This window comes from Panthera tigris, chromosome E1 (genome assembly GCF_018350195.1).
Source record: "Panthera tigris isolate Pti1 chromosome E1, P.tigris_Pti1_mat1.1, whole genome shotgun sequence".
Taxonomy (NCBI): domain Eukaryota; kingdom Metazoa; phylum Chordata; class Mammalia; order Carnivora; family Felidae; genus Panthera; species Panthera tigris.
Window position 1 is genome coordinate 28,916,066 of NC_056673.1, and position 15,973 is coordinate 28,932,038.

A 15,973-nucleotide genomic window follows, 5' to 3' on the forward strand; every position below is an offset into this window, starting at 1 on the left:
TCTGGAAAAACACTGGGCTTAAGAAGCCATGGCCCAAGGGAGGCAGGGTCCCAGGGGCTTATGTCCAGGCACGGACACTCCAAAGGGTGTCACAGCATCTTCCCAAGGCCCTCCGAGAACGGTGAGGTTCTGGCTGGGTTAAAACGTGCCCCAGAAGCGTGGCCCGCACCCCGAAGCCTCGTGCCACATGTTTTCACGGGCATTTCACAGAAAGCGTATTTTCCACATGATCTCAGCAGGTCACCCCGGGGGTGGCCAGTAACTGTGGGGTGCTTGCTTGTGGAAACTGCTGCCAGGCTGGGTGTGGGGTGCAGAGGAAACTAATGGAACGTTCTGGTGTTGGTGTGGTCCTCTGTGATATATTATGAAACTCCCAGTGAGCAGCCACTCGGCTCTCGACCCTGCATCGTGCTTGCTCCGGCCACTTCACGGTTTATGTCCCTGCCTCTTGACCCAGGCTACAGAGAAGGCTGGTGTGTGGCCTGCTTGGACGGATTCTACCGGCCACCGGAGACCCGTGGCTACCCCCCTGTTCCCTTCCCGTCAGGCCCACTCTGCCTCCCTCCACTCAATGGATCGGACTCTTACTACACTCATGCTCTTCAGCAGTTGACTTTTGCTTTGACCTCTGAGGTGGGTGTCTTTGATTGTTTTCGGCTGCCCAGCACCTGAACCCCATTTCTGTGTTTGAGTCTTAGAGAGAGGCCTGCCTCCCATCACAGAAGCAGAAAAGGGCCCTTGCTCTCTCTGAGCTAGGCAGCTGGGAAGTAGGTCATGAGCCTGTGCTCAGCCAACGGAAGTCTTCCTTGGATCCATTTCTGGGGCTAGTGGGGCGGAGGAGGGGGCGGTAATGCAGAATTTATTCTGATGACATCAGCGTGAGCCCAGCACCCGGCGGCGGCAACGGTGGCCTCCTGACCAGGTCGTTCCTGGGTTGTGCCTGGGTTGTGGCTGTGGCTGACCGCCCAGCTCCCCGGTTCCTGTCTATTCTCCAGCCTTCCTGGCAATTCTGTGTGTTGATGAGCCCCTGCCAACAACCTCCTTTTTTTGCTTCCAGCAGCCAGAGTTGTTTCTGTTCCTTGCCACCAAAATGCTGGTAGGAAGTTGCTCTGATGGGTGGGGTTTATGATAGTCTCCATGCCCTCCAGCCACGAGGGCAGCAGTGTCTCTGCGGTTTTGTACAGCAACTTCAACACCCGCAGACACAGGCTCTGGGGTCTCACCATCCGTGTCCCAAGTGCATCTGGACACATTACCAGCATCTTCTGACCTGCGGCGCAGGCTAAAGGAACAGGATCATTCCTGAGGTTTCATCTGGAGGGGACTCCGGCAGTGTTGAGTTACAGTCTGCTGGTCTTCCTGCTGCCTGTTCATAGAGCTTTGATGCCTTAGAGGTCCAGAGGTGGGACCCGCCCTTCCTCACATCTCCATGCCTGCTGGTGTCATAACTCCTGCTCCACCAGAGGAACTGTCATCAGACCCAGAAGGGGGGCTCACCCTTGTGGGCATCAGGACACTTGGGTTCCACGCTTGCCTCTGGTCCAAGGCCATGCCCTTGGCGGGGAGGGTCTTCCTTGTCCTCTGTCAGCTTGAGTCTTGCCAGCCGTACAAAGCTCTGCAAGGTCCCATGCAGCATGGACGCGCCCAAACTCTCAACCGAGACCAGCCGTGGCTCCCTTCCCTTCCCTTATTTTAGCCAGAGCCTTTCCAAATTTGCAGTCGCAACTCACTGGCCAACTGACCTGTTTCCACCCCAAAAAGGGCCTCGTCGCCTGCTCTTTCCCTGGGTGTATATTGCTCGGCGCTCGGTGTCTCCCCGGCAGAAGGCTGCCCAGACAAGACAGGATGACCTGGCGGTTCTGCACCGACTGCTGAGGAGCAGGGTATCCAAGTGTAACGCTAAGCTCTGGCACCCGGTGCGGAAAGGAACACGGGGACAGAGAAGAAGGGATAGAGGCTAAGACTCGATGCCTTAAGCAGACGCACGCTCAGCGGCTTCTTCCTGGTATTTATTTCATGGCTGGCCAGCTCAGTTCTCCTCCGAATTAATCACCTGCTATCAAATCAGATCTTTCATGACTAGATTTCTTAAACCATTATTTCAACAATATTGATAAACGGATTATATGCAAACAGCCAAATCACTGCTGCCTAGGGGCTTTCCTGGTGAAAAATGACTCCTTTGCCTCTAACTTCGTGGCACTAGGGGTCTGAAATATTTTAATCTGACAGCAGAAGTGTAGACCCATGTGTCATCTTCAAGACTCCTTCAGGGTGTGTGTGTGGGGGGTGACGGTGGGGGGGAGGGCGGCACGTCCAGCCCCTCCCTGACTCGGGAGGGAGTCAGATCTCCCAGATCTGCTTTCTTCCGGGCACATGTGACCGTCTTCAACAAGAAGGAAGACAAGCACGGTCAAGCTCACCCCAATTTTGGGCCTCACCCCAATCTTCCTGGACACGTCAATACTGTCTCCTGCACCACCAAGATGAGAATTTGGCACCTGCCAGAGTGGGGGGGGAATCTTATCTCCGCCCCCCCATCGTGAACATCCTCTGGGTCAGGCAGATGAAATCATAAATTTATAATACAACATTACTTCAATTTTCCTCTTCATTTACTGCTGTGCAGCCCAGCTCTGCTCCAACGGCTCAGCGCCCCGGCCTCACGGGGAAATTGGCTGGCTGCATATGAACACCACATTAGAGCACACCGACGTGGACGCTCCATCAAGCCATATTATAGCGAGATGACCCGGCCACCCCTTCCATGAGTAGCGGGGCCCCTCCCGCACCGGCCACTGCACCATTTATTTGCTCAGTACTCTGGATGCCTGATCAATCCCGCAGTAATTATCTCTTGTCACTAAAGGAAAAACTAAGCCTGCTGCCTGGATGGCCACCTTTCTGGAGGACAGGCTCTCCATTGTGGGGAAAAACAAAAAAAAGAAAGCAAGTCAGAAATCAACAACAGCATTTGAATCTGCCAGTCAGATCACTTCAGGGCCTCCTTTCGGGGATGCCGGCAGAGTTCTCTGAACTGTGGTTCTCGATCTTTGCTCCAACTCTAGAAGATGTTCGCTCCAACCCTGGAATATGTTTGCATTCTAGGCTGGGCATATGACTCATCCTCTCCCGGGCTCTGTGACTCAGCTACTCAGTCACGGAAAATTGCTCCCATCAGGCCCCCGACTTGAAAGAGACAAGAAAAGGGCTGCTTATCCAGGGACCTGCCCGAGCATGACATATGTGCCAAGTGGGCTGCAGAGCACTGCCCAGGGCACCGCGTTGGCTCAGTGAGGTATGCATCCAGATGCAACACCTAGGGCCTGAGCCCTTCCCAGGCCAGGACGTGAAGGCCAAGGTCTACCGAGACGCCCAGACCCCGAAGCCCAGGAGCATCTTTAGGCCTACACTGTCCAATTCAAATTTAAGTCTAAATTATGATGAAAAACTCCAGCTTCTCGGTCGTAGGAGCCACATCTTCAATGCTCAGTAGCCACATAGGGCTAGTGGCTACCATCTTGGGCAGTGCAAATATAGGCCCTTTCCACCATCACAGAAAGTTCTGGTGCACTGTGTTGTGCTAGAAGGAAAAGGAAGGGCTAGATTTTGAGTTTCCTGCCCACCAGGAAACAGCTGAACAAATGGAGACCTCCTCGGGAAGCACCTCAGCAGATATTCTGGGGAAAGACAAATGGGTCTAGACAAGCGGCTCTAAATTCCAGCCAATCTCCTTTTGATCTGTGAGTGAACACCCGCGGATTACAGCTGGTCTCTTCTAGATGATGATTTTTTTTCCCCCTTTCATTTCAGAGGGGCTTAATGTCGGGGAACAATGGGTCAAGACTTCACAGGGACGTCTCAGGATGAGCATTGTTAAGAATGCCTTAGGCTTTCTTCAGCTGGTCTACAGGGTCTATTTCCGGGCCTGCAGATTGAAGCTTCTGCAAGGCCTCAACAACGAGGTAGCACTCTACCAGCGGCATCACACATGTTAAATAGAGTGTGCCCAGCGAGGCCAAGATAGTTAAAGGCAGTAGGACTATGTCGGCTGAGGGCAGAGAAGGCCAAAAGGAAAAAAATATATCAGCAATAATCATGTTTGCTTTTATGAAGTCGATTTTCATTAAGAAAACCCAGAGGGGCGCCTGGGTGGCTCAGTCGGTTAAGCGTCCGGCTTCAGCTCAGGTCATGATCTCACGGTTCGTGGGTTCGAGCCCCGCGTCGGGCTCTGTGCTGACAGCTCGGAGCCTGGAGCCTGCTTCCGATTCTGTGTCTCTCTTTCTCTCTGCCCCTCCCCTGCTTGCGCTCTGTCTCTCTTTCTCCTCTCAAAAATAAAAATAGACATTAAAAAAAATTTAAAAAGAAAAACCAGAGATTCCAGTGCACCGAGCTGGATAATTGTGGGCACCTCTTGGCCGCCGCAAGGCCGTGGAACCAAGTCTGAAGGCTGCTAAAAGACTTTTCCAAGGGCCTCAGTTGATTTTGGTTTTGTCCGGCTCAAAGGCAGGGAGAGCTGGCCTCAGAACGACCCCTCCACCGCTCTCCTGCATTCTTTTAAAGCAATTCCCATCGGGCTGATTATTCTAAGATTCTGTCAAAGGCTCTGAAAGCTAAAACCAAAACAGCTGTAGGTTTCCTCCCAAGGAGGTAGGCAGAGCCACATCAAGAGAGATCAAGAAAGAATGAAGTGCAACTACACGCTCATCAGCCTCCCTTTGATGCAATCTCCCCAAGCACGGAGGAAACCTTAAAGGGCGTTTAAAAATTAGCTTCACAGTTCCCGAGTCATTTACAGACCAGTGTATCTGTTGTCTCCCTAGAATGTCTGCTCCCTGATGCATTCTAAGCACCTAGAACAGTGCCTGCCCTTCGTAGGTGCTCAATAAATATTTGCTGAGCGAATGGATTTAAAAGCTTTCATGGTTTAATAGTCTCACTTCTAAAAATCTGTACAAGGGTTACAGATTTTTTCTGCTCTTCTAACAACAAAAATGTCAATCACTGAATCCTCATTTCATTAAAGAGCTCTTAAAAAATGTTTTTCTGTCTGCACCGAGTTCATCAGCCAAACTGTCATAGTGATGGCATTGACATGTTACGGGTGATGGTAGTGATTCCAAGGACAGATGAACGCCATGGGGGGTGGGAGGAGACCCAGGTGACTTGTGGGGACATGTCAGGCCATCCCACCTTAGCGAAGGATCAGACTCCGCCCGATGCCACCGTGGTAAGAGAGAAGAAGCGAAACAGCAGATGGCACTCTCCTTGCCCAGAGAGTCCAGAGGCCTGGGATGCCAGGCTATGCCAATGCGAGCGAAGGGCAGCTCCGGGAGTCTCCAGCAAGTGCATCAGAGGCTCGGCAGACACTCCAGCCTGGCCGAGGAGGCAAGAGGCCAACCAGGCCGTGAGACTGTGAGCGTGTTCCCTGGCACTGTGCGTGCTTCACCCCTTCCACCTGGACCTTGGGCTGAGCTGGTTCCTGGCTGGGGGAACATTCTGGCAGCTCTCAGGAAGCCCATCTCAGCGAATGTCTGGAGGCCTTCACCATAGTGGCTGGGGCCTCAGGAGGACTGGGGTCTGATGAGGCCTGGAGCCCTGTGCACGGATCTTTTTTGGGAGGCAGAAACTCAAAGATAATCCAACTCCTTGGGCTGAGGGTCTGAATGGAGCAGGAGACTACAGGTGCCACAGCACAAGTCACACCTGCTGCTTTGTGTTCCCAGTCACTGGCAGGAAGGGTGTTGGGCAGTGTGGAAGGGTGTTGGGCACCTGCTTGGGTGGGAAGGCCTGGGGCTCCCCACTACTTTACTAATAACACCTACTGCCGTATTTTGTTGACTGGAAGACACGCATTTTTTTATCTTTTCACATTTTCACATCTCGGAAAGTAGGCTCTATCTCACGGTCATTGTGATAAGAAAGCATTGGTGCAGGTTAATTAACAGCATATTTATTTTTCTTTCTGAATGTTTGTACAAAGATGAATTTCACCACCTACGATACCTTGGATTTGATGAAATGTAGCACTGGCTGGACACGATATGGTTTCATTTATCATCAACAACCCTATGAAGTGAGAGTTTCCCATATTCCTATCTAAGGATGGGGTAAACCGAAGGACAGAGATGTTGTCACTTGTCCCAAGTCACACAGCTCATGGGGTGAGGAGTCCAGACTTCCTGGTTCTCAAGTCCAAGGCTCTCCCCACTGGCTTACCCAGCCCCCACGTCCCAATTGGTGGAGGCTAGGCTAACACCACCAATTCCATCCAAAGGGCTCTATGCTTGACTGGAGAAGGAGGAAAATCTCTATGACAGGAGGTGGGGCTGGCTGAGGCCTGGGGGCTCTGCCTGGTAACAGCCTCAACAGACCTCCATGGGCAAAAGGCAAAAGCCTTAAGTGACAGGGATGTCGATTGGTTGGGGGGGGGGGCCCGTGGGAGGTCATAACTCAAGGACGAATAGATTCAACCACGACAACATTTTTAACCAACAATTACTTCTTTACTGCAGCTCAGGGAAGGCGTAACTTCAACCATGAGAGATGGGAAAATAAGTGGGGCAGGGGAGTGAGTTCCTGCCATTCATCACTCATCACACATCCCTCCCTCAAGAAGCAGAAGCCAATCACAGACCACGAGGGTTTGCCCATCACCAGCTGGGTCAAAGCTAATCCTGGAGGCACCGAGCCTGGCGCTCCTCCTCGCACATGCCCCGTGTGGACGTGACCCCTCCGCCAGGCCAGTGGGCTCTCAGGTTTCCACAAGGGGACCCTGACCTTCTAAGGCTATTCCTGTCTGGATCACCCTTCGCTTGCTCACCTTCTCAGCTCCGCTAACAGGTCACCTCCACAGGGAGGTATTCCCTGATTCCTCAGACTGATTTCCATTCTCTATTATGTGCTCCTAAAGCACCCCATAACTCTATGAGGATAACTATCTGTAGGATTAGCTGTTAACTGTTGTCATGCTCACCGGACCACGAGCTTCAGAGGGCAGGGACCACATCCACCTTGTTAATAAGCACTGTCTCCCAGCACCAGCCCGGGGCAAGGCACGCAGCAGGTGCTCAAAGCCTACTCGCCCCTGAACACCTCCCAGGTTCGACAAAGCCTCCCTGCCTTGGCTCCCATCTTTTTTTTTTTTTTTTTTAATTTTTTTTTTAACGTTTATTTATTTTTGAGACAGGGAGAGACAGCATGAATGGGGGAGGGTCAGAGAGAGAGGGAGACACAGAATCCGAAACAGGATCCAGGCTCCGAGCTGTCAGCACAGAGCCCGACGCGGGGCTCGAACTCACGGACCGCAAGATCATGACCTAAGCCAAAGTCGGATGCTTAACCGACTGAGCCATCCAGGCGCCCCTTGGCTCCCATCTTAAAACCACTGGATGCCCTCTGTTCAGGGATCCGAGCTTGGGTGTCCATGGAGACATCGGTCCCCAGCCCTTGCCTACACAGTCTGGGGCGAACGTTGACCTTTGCACCTTTGCTCTGTGGCAACTGACAAGAGTGAGCTGGCTTCGCCTCACGCCTCTGCACCTGAAGAAAACAGTCCATTTTCCTCAGCATGTCAAGGGCATCAAGTTAGACTCAGAAAGACAGGGCACTTCTGAAGATCTGATCCTAAAAAGGATTTATGCCCCAGGGCCTTTATACTCAACCTTTAAAATTCAAGACTCCCCATGCCAGCAGGCGGCAACTCTTTTAAGATGTGATTTTAAAATTTAAAACTATTAATCCATTCAGACCTTCTTTTGGTATACAACATAAAGTAAAAACCACATAAAAATGACTTTTTAAGCAAGAGCTAGCCAAGTGTCTCCTAGCCAACCAGGAGATAATTCCCACTGATTTTTAAAAGTCATTTCTGTATAATAATGATACTCATACACAGAAATACATTTAGTTCAGGTGCTTTAACTTTCTGTCAACAGGCACGTCCCTATACACCACACCACTTAATTACCGTAGCTTTGTGCTATGTTCTGCTATTTGGTCAAACTGGCCTTTTCTCACTACTCTTTTGAAAACATTTCCTTATTCAGTCTCATGTGTTTCTTCTTCTAGATCAGCATTAGAATCGTTTGGCCAATTTTTAAAGAAGTACATAGGAATTTCCATCGAAACTTGGTTAAACCGAAAGAATTCCTTCCAGAAGAAGTACCATTGCAGCCAGTTTCAGGAATTCTCATGGCATCTCTTTCCATTTCTTAAAGTTCCACAAAATAACTTTACCTCCCCTTGTTATTTCCTCAGACAAGATAGATACAATTCTTTTTAAGAATTTATAACGCCAAGAAAAGTTTTATACATTTAAAATTGAGCCAGGAATGATTCAAAGAGCTGCAAATCTGAAAACACACAAAGAACCGATCAAACAATATAGAAGGAGGACTCAGCCAAACCAAATGAAAATCCATTAAAACTAGACAGATCCTGTGCCTGAATGGAATTTTACCATTAACTACCATTTATCCCATTTAATTAGTATTTTCCCGACACACAATAACTTGCACTAAAATACCGTTCTCTCGCCTTGAAATTTCTAATTATTGTTGCGACCCACACCATTACGCTCCTCCACTGCTTTCTCCATTTTTCATGCCATTTAAGCGGTAAGATTTTCAATTATCTGCGCGGGACGGACAGAGATACCTTTAAGGAAGGGGCATAATATGCAACTTAATTTCTCTAAAAGCCAGGAGAGATCATTTTTTGTCGGAACAAACACACTTTGTCTTTCATCTTTTTTTTTTTTTTTTTTGGCAAATAAAGAGTAAAACAGGCCATTTAAAACATCCATTTAAATGCAAATTCTGATATCCCAAGAGAAAAAATGTTAATCATTTAAATAGACAGGATTATAGCCCACCTTCATCACTCCCCCTCCTCTCCCAAGTTTTAGAAAATGTAGCCCCAGCTCACACAGGTGAAGCCGCGAGGCGTCCTTAGGTCTTTAAGAACGCCCAGTTAGTAGAGAGGAGTGAGGACCCGGGGGTGGCTCTTCTCCTTTTGAAAAGGGAGCGGAAAGGTGATAAAATAGTATCAAGCAGCTCTTATGAGCCAGGCATGGGACAAGATGATCTATCTATCTATCTATCTATCTGTCATCTATCACCTATCTACCTACCTACTTCCCTATTTACCTATTATCTATCTATTGTCTATGTATCTATCTCTCTTCATTTAATGGTTACAAATGTCTTGCAAAGGGGCCTGTCACCTTTGTTTACAGACGAGGAAACTGAGGCTCAGAGAGGTAAGGCAGCTTGCCCAACTGGTAGATGACCCAGCTGGGTGTATAGTCCGTGATGGCTCTGCTGTGTCCCCAGGGTCCCGCCCAGACTCACCTAGCATTCCCATGCCAAGCATGAACGCGTCCATGGTGTAAGGCAGTCCCCGGGCCCGGCCTCTTGTCCCCGGTGGGAACATGACTTCCTTAGGCTGAGCTTTCTTACATTCTACCTGTTAAACAGAAAGGCGAACAAATGAGATGCAAATGAATTCCACGTAAATGTCAAATGCAGAACGGATCTGGTTACCAGCTAAGGTATTTTTAGCCTTGCTCCTTATTCACTGTAAAAATAGCCAAGCCGAGTAAATGGCCTGCAAAACAAATATTTAAGAAAACACGCCACTTGTTGCAAATCCTGCTTTGGATTTCATCCTACAAGGATGAAATTGGGTTTGGAGGGGTGGCAGGGACGCGGGCTGAAGACACACGTGCTGGCGCCGAGTGCTCAGACTGGGACGTGTGCAGACGATGGCTGCTGGGTGTATCTGTGAAGAAAAACAATAGCAGTAGTAAAAGTCCCTCACGACTGTTTGGCCCTTCACGTGCTTGCAAATTCCTTCAGGCCGGTGACCCTTCACATCAGGCCACCTGATTCTCTCTCTTATTAAAGACACAGGCCAGTTAGTTTCAGCTCCATTTCACAGATGACAAAACTGAACACCAGCAGGCTTGCGTAATGTGCCGTAAGCCATATCCTGGCAGGTGCAGGTCTGGAAGCTGGAGTTTTAAAATTTCTAGGTCAGCGATGCCACCGTCTCCATAAAACCTGCCCCAGCATGCTCCTGGGAGAAGTAATGACATTAAACACCGCTTCTGTCCATCTGGATTACCGGTTTCTCATTCTGCAGCTACGTCTTCGAGTGGTTGCTAATCTTTCCTATTTCCCTTCTGCCTCCAAAATTTCTTAATCCTATTCTGCTCACACAACACAGAAGTCACTTACTTAACCACCTTAATGATGTAGAATACAAACTCCAGGGGAGAGGTAAAACCGTTGCCTGCTGAAGTAGCTGCACTATTTTTAAGAGCGTGTTTCAGATGCCTGCTCTGTGCTTACTTCTTTGAGTTTACAGACAAACTTAACAAACATCGTTAACTGGTAATCAGCCCCGTCACTGATGAAGATGGGATGCTGTAGGGCAGGGCTGTTATGGAAGCAAAAAGAATCAGCATGACAGTCTGATAGCGAGGGAGAGAAGAATCAGGTACCATATTTAAAAGGGGGCCAGATGGCATAGGAGCCCAAACTCCACGTGGCTCAACAGCTGCTGAGGGTCTCACTATCACACAGAAAATTACTATCGTTGCCAGGGTATCTGAGATATAAAGAAGTTCCATTATGTGCCTTATACTTTGCTTTAAAGGGACCTATACGGGCTATCCACTTTGGAGATATGGATAGCTCTCAAATCTTCTCATCCCAAATATTTCAATTAAAAACATATTTCATTGGGGCGCCTGGGTGGCTCAGTCGGTTAAGAGTCTGACTCTTGATTTTGGCTCAGGTCATGATTTCATGGTCTGTGAGAATGAGCCTTGGGCCAGGCTCTGTGCTGACAGTGTGGAACCTGCTTGGGATTCACTCTCTCCCTCACTCTCTGCCCGTCCCCTGCATGTTCTCTCTCTCTCTCTCAAAATAAATAAACATTAAGAAAATATTTTAGTGCTTAAGGCTTGGGGGAAGCTTTAATTACCTAAAATATTAACTGGTCTTTCAGAGATACCAGATAACAGGTATTACTCACTCTTGCTCTTTAAAGAGTGATAACCACACAGTCTTTAAAACCATGGACAAAATGGCTCAATACTCAGGCTCAATATGCCTGATAAGCTTCATGCAAAGAGTTTTTATAGATTAAAAAGAAAGAGATGAGCATCCCGAAATGGAAATGGGTGAACGACATGAACAAGCAATTCACAAATGACTAGTAATTAGACATATCTTTCATATCACACATCACAAATGATACTCCTAAACAAGATACCTTCTCATCTATCAGATTGGCTGCGATGACAGGATTCCTTGATGTCAGAGCCCCAGAGAGTATGGGGAGGAGGGGTAGGAATTAGCACGTATCTTTTTGGAGGGCAACAAGACAAAATATCGAAAGCCATACAAGTATGCATTCTTTGACCTAATAATCCTACTTGCAGGATAAAATCCTACTTTATAAGAATAAACTTATATGGATAAGGCTACTGTGGTGACAAGCACTGATTATAATACTTTTCTAAAGGAAATACCCTAAATGTCCAAGAACAGGGAATCAGTTAGCCAATTTTGGTTCATCCAAGCTGACTGAAAGCTATGAAGCCACAGAAAAGTATGCTGATAATAACATGCAACAGTATTGGGAAACCCTCAGTCCAGGATGGTTGGTCACCCTAAATGTAAGGGGTGGGGGGAAGATAAGTAAGTGTAGATGCATATCATATATGGGGATAGGATCTTTGTGGAAGATAAATAAGTGTATATACATATCCTATATGGGGAAAATATTACAAAGACATACCAAAGTTGCCTTAGAGCGACTTGGTTCTTTCACTTCCACGGTGCATTTTGTTATTGCTGTTTATTTGCCAAGTTTTCTGCTTTGAGTGTTACTGTTGCAAGTAGTGGTAAGGAGAGGTGATTAAAACGAAATACATTCATCAGAATTGGTCTTTCAGATTTCTCTCATAAGCCCAGGGTGACAATTTGCTCCTACGCTCCATCCCTGGGACTCCGAAGCAGGCTGAGAAAGCTCATTTGCAAGAGTCTGCCCGAGCCCAGGAAGATGGGTGTGCTCTGCAGAGGCAGACAGATAATTACCTGACGCCAGCACCGGGATCCGGAATAATACCGCTAACCAGCTCACTTCCTAATGGCCCTATCGGTGACAATCTATTGCATTGTCTTATGAAAACCTGCTGCCTGTTCCTAGGCAACCTGATCAACGAAAATTTCAGGTTTATACAGTTTTCATTTAGGGAACATAAAGGTTAACTGACTGTAATGGGAGTATTTTAAACAAACCCACCTACTCTCCCTCTCACTGAATAGGGCTGGCAGCTCCATTTAATTCTGCTCTGTCTTTGCTGGTGCTGTTTTGGGCAGCGGCGGCTGCGTGGGTTCAGTCGACCACCCGCTATGTCAGCTGTGAGTGCTCCCCGAGGCCAGGGGCCATGGCACACGCACTCTCTGGGGGATCCCGGCACGTCCTGGGCACTTGAGTGACAGGGAAAGGTAGCTGCCGCACCAGGGAGCCTGGCCTGGCCTGCGCCGAAGGTTTCTCAAAAGATCTCTCTGGACCAGGAGGCCTGCCCACCCAGCCCCCAGCTCCTTTGAAAACATACAAGAGGAAAGAGGGAATAGCTATTCTCTGCCTGCATTCTGAGTCCCTGCAGTGTGGGTCAGGGGCTTGCTGAAGATGAAAACTATGTCCTTTCCCCATCGGACTGGCAGAAGCCTCACCTCCTCCATCAGACTGTGAGTTCTCAGGGAGCAGGGATCCAGGGCCTGCCCCTATTTCCCTGGTCCCTTGTGATGTCCTGTTCAGAGCACGCACTGACTCACATGCTCGTTAGGGTCATGGAAACCCAGTCTTCTCAATTCAACCACGCTGAGGGACTCAATGTGCCTGACAAGTGCTAGGCTGTGGGCGAAGCAGACATAAATAAGGCAGGCCTCCACCTTGAGAGCTCTCATTCTGTTGAAGAGAACAGGTTCTGACTGTCTTGTTCTCCTAACATTAAAGCAAATACTCATAGGTCAACCTGCCTCCCTGTCATTTTCGGGCCTGCCAGCCTCTGGAGCGTCTTGAGTTAGACCACATTTGGGTCACCCTCCCCCACCCCCACTACCCTCCCACTGGGCCCCGTGCAAGCTAGAGAACCGGGCACGAATACCCCGAGTTACAGTCAGAACCCAAAGGGGGAACACCAGCCTGTCTCCCCAGCTCCAGTCACACACTCAGGTCATCTGGCCACACACGACATCCCTGGGATCTACTGCTGTGTACCTAACAACTTCCAAACTTCGTGGCCTTGAGTAACAGCCGAGTTAACAGTGGATCATGCTTTCTTGTGGTTCTGTGAGCAGACTGGGCCCAGGGGGGCTCTTGCTGTCATCTCTCATGTAGCTGTGGTCAGATGGTGGCTGGGGCTGGAGCCAAAGCCTGGACTCAGCTGGAGGTTCACTCAGGGGCTTCTTCACTCACACGGCAGGTGACGTCTAGGTTCGGCTGGGACCGTCCATGGGAGGCACCCACCTCTGGCTTCCCCGCGGCTCTCCATCTTCTCACAGCGTGGTGGCTGAGTCCCAGAGAGGGGCTGTCCTGGCATGAGAATCCCGAGAGACCAAGGCAGAGTCTGCAAGGCTTCTTATAACCTAGGCCTGAGAGCCACACTGCCACTTCCGTCATGTTCTTGGTTACACCTGGTCGGCCCAGATTGGTGTGGGAGGGGTCCACACAGGGCGTGCATACTGGGAGTTTAGACCACAGGGCTGTCTTCGGAGACTAACTACTACGCAAGATCCGTGAAGAGCAGCGAGCAGACAGGACAGCGGGAAGCCCTCCTCCCAGCCGTGGCTCTGTCTGGCTGGGTTCTTGGGCTAGTGGGCGCTGAGGCCCGCTTCCACCATGGGGCACGAGGCAGGCATGGGAGCTCCCGGAGGGGGCAGCCTGGAAGGAAGTGCCTGACCTCCCATGGTCAACAGAAGCAAGGGTCCTCGTGCTGACCAGGCCTCTCGTCCCAGCGATTTCAGCCCTGCCCCCAACAGAACCCCACTTATGGTACGTGCTTTCTCTGGGGTAGCCCTGGGCGGGGGCAGATTCTGTGGAAGGAACATCTATCTCCAAGTCTTGGTCCTCAGAACCCACTTCAGCAGCTTCTCACAACGGCTACAGCTCCAAAACACGACTGAAAAAAAGCAGTGTGGTCGGAGGGGCAAGAGATTTGCAGGAAATTCTATTTGAATCCGTGCTTGTAAGGGGCTTCAGAGGCCACTTGTGACCGACAGCTCACATTAGCAAGACGAAGTCTCCGCTTTCCAGTTTCACGGCTGGTAAAGCCACGAAGCAACCCTATGCCAGGGGCCGGATGTCAAGGGCATGCCAACCCCTCCAAAGGTAGGTGGGGTTTGCTTTAAATTTTCGATCTTCAAATAGGCTGCTTTGTTTGGCAAACTGGCCTTGGAGGAGTGGGTGTGGTCTGGACAGTTACCGGATAAGAAGAGTGATTTAGCTGATCTAGCTGGACCCTTTAACGACAGGACAGTTAGGGCAGCGGCAGGACAGTTAGGGCAGCGGCATGTTCCTCTAGAGAATGAATCAGAGGCCGGACGTGGGCCTGAGTGTGTGGTTTCTGACGTTCTGTGCCGGCTGCTTGCCGAGGTGGGGCGCCTCTGCCCATCGGGGCCCAACACAGCAAGGAGGTCTGTTTCTAACTCTAGAAATAATTTCGCACTCGCAGAAGAAGTGCGAGGACAGTACAAAGGACAGTTGTAGGCGTGTCTCTACCCACATCTATACCTGTGAATGTCTTTCCCTGAACCTTACGAGAGTCAAGTGTGTACGTGATGATATGCGTTTCCTAAACGTAAACCTATGTTTTTACATAACCATGGTACAGTTACCCACCTCAGGACGGACACATGGACACGATGCTTCTATCTAATATAACTTCCATGGTCTTATTCTGTCCGGGGACCCCATGATGTCCTTTATAGGTATAAATGCATCTTACAGAACAGGAAGCTGAGGTCCAGGAACCTTAGACACCTCAGCTGTGGTTGCAGACCCAGACCACGTGTGGTAAGGCCGGGTTGGAAGCCAGGTCCGCCTGATGCCATGGCCCATGCCCAGGGAGCCGGTCCCATGCCACACCCTCTCCTCAGGGGGACCACTTAGCATCGGCTTTTGAAGAAGGTAGTGGGGCTTTCGTGGGGACGGCTTCCCTGTAGCTACTCTGAGTGGCCGCCTCGCCCAACTGGCCTGCAGCCCTTGCTGAGGCAAGCTCCCTGCCGGGCACCTTTTGGAAGAGGCTGGCAGTCTGAGGACGATGCCAAGGTCTGGGAAGTGAAAAGGTTTTTGTTTTTTCCCTGGTTTCTACATACACAGCCCCAGTCAGCACATGGCCCTGGGGCTGGGAGGGAAACCAGCCGGGGGCCTTGGTCTGGGGAAACCCGAGCCCTGTGGCTGTGGCCTTGATTTACTACCCAGGACAAGGCGACCCTGTGTGGCCTGGAGGCTAGTGTTTGCAGCTTCACTTCTCACCCCAAACTGGGCATGTCAGAAATGATGTACTCCTCCAGGGGGAGAGGAGCCCATGTCAGAGGATAAAATTCACTAGTGTCTAGAGAGACCAACCTGGACTGACTGTGTGGTTGGTGGAAGGGAAGGGAACAAAGGGCAGGCCTTCTGGGCGGGTGAGTGCTTGGCGGGGGAGGGGGTGGTGGTGCCCGTGCGCAGCACCTTCTGTGGAACTTCCTGAAAGACAGGGGCCTGACCTGCCAGCTTCTCCTCCAACTCAGGCTGCACCTCTCCAGTCAGGTTCCAGAGGATTCCAGCCTGATGCTGCTTCTCTGAAGTCCCAAGCTGATCACCTCTTCTGGGAGATAGGCCCCAAGCGTGTTCCAGGGAAGCACAGGGCAGGGGGGATGTCACTCCAGTGTAAAGATCTGGGGTCCTGCCT

At 50.1% G+C, this 15,973-nt stretch overlaps 1 protein-coding gene across 5 annotated transcripts in view; it reads right to left on the reverse strand.

Annotated features, from left to right (window-relative positions):
- MSI2 (musashi RNA binding protein 2) overlaps positions 1 to 15,973 on the reverse strand; it is a 389,269-nt gene that overhangs the window by 49,674 nt on the left and 323,622 nt on the right. For all 5 annotated transcript variants that reach the window (XM_042965665.1, XM_042965662.1, XM_042965663.1 and 2 more), the window contains exon 9: positions 9,354 to 9,468. In XM_042965665.1, coding sequence (XP_042821599.1) covers positions 9,354 to 9,468 — 115 coding nt within the window. The remainder of the gene's footprint in view (positions 1 to 9,353; positions 9,469 to 15,973) is intronic.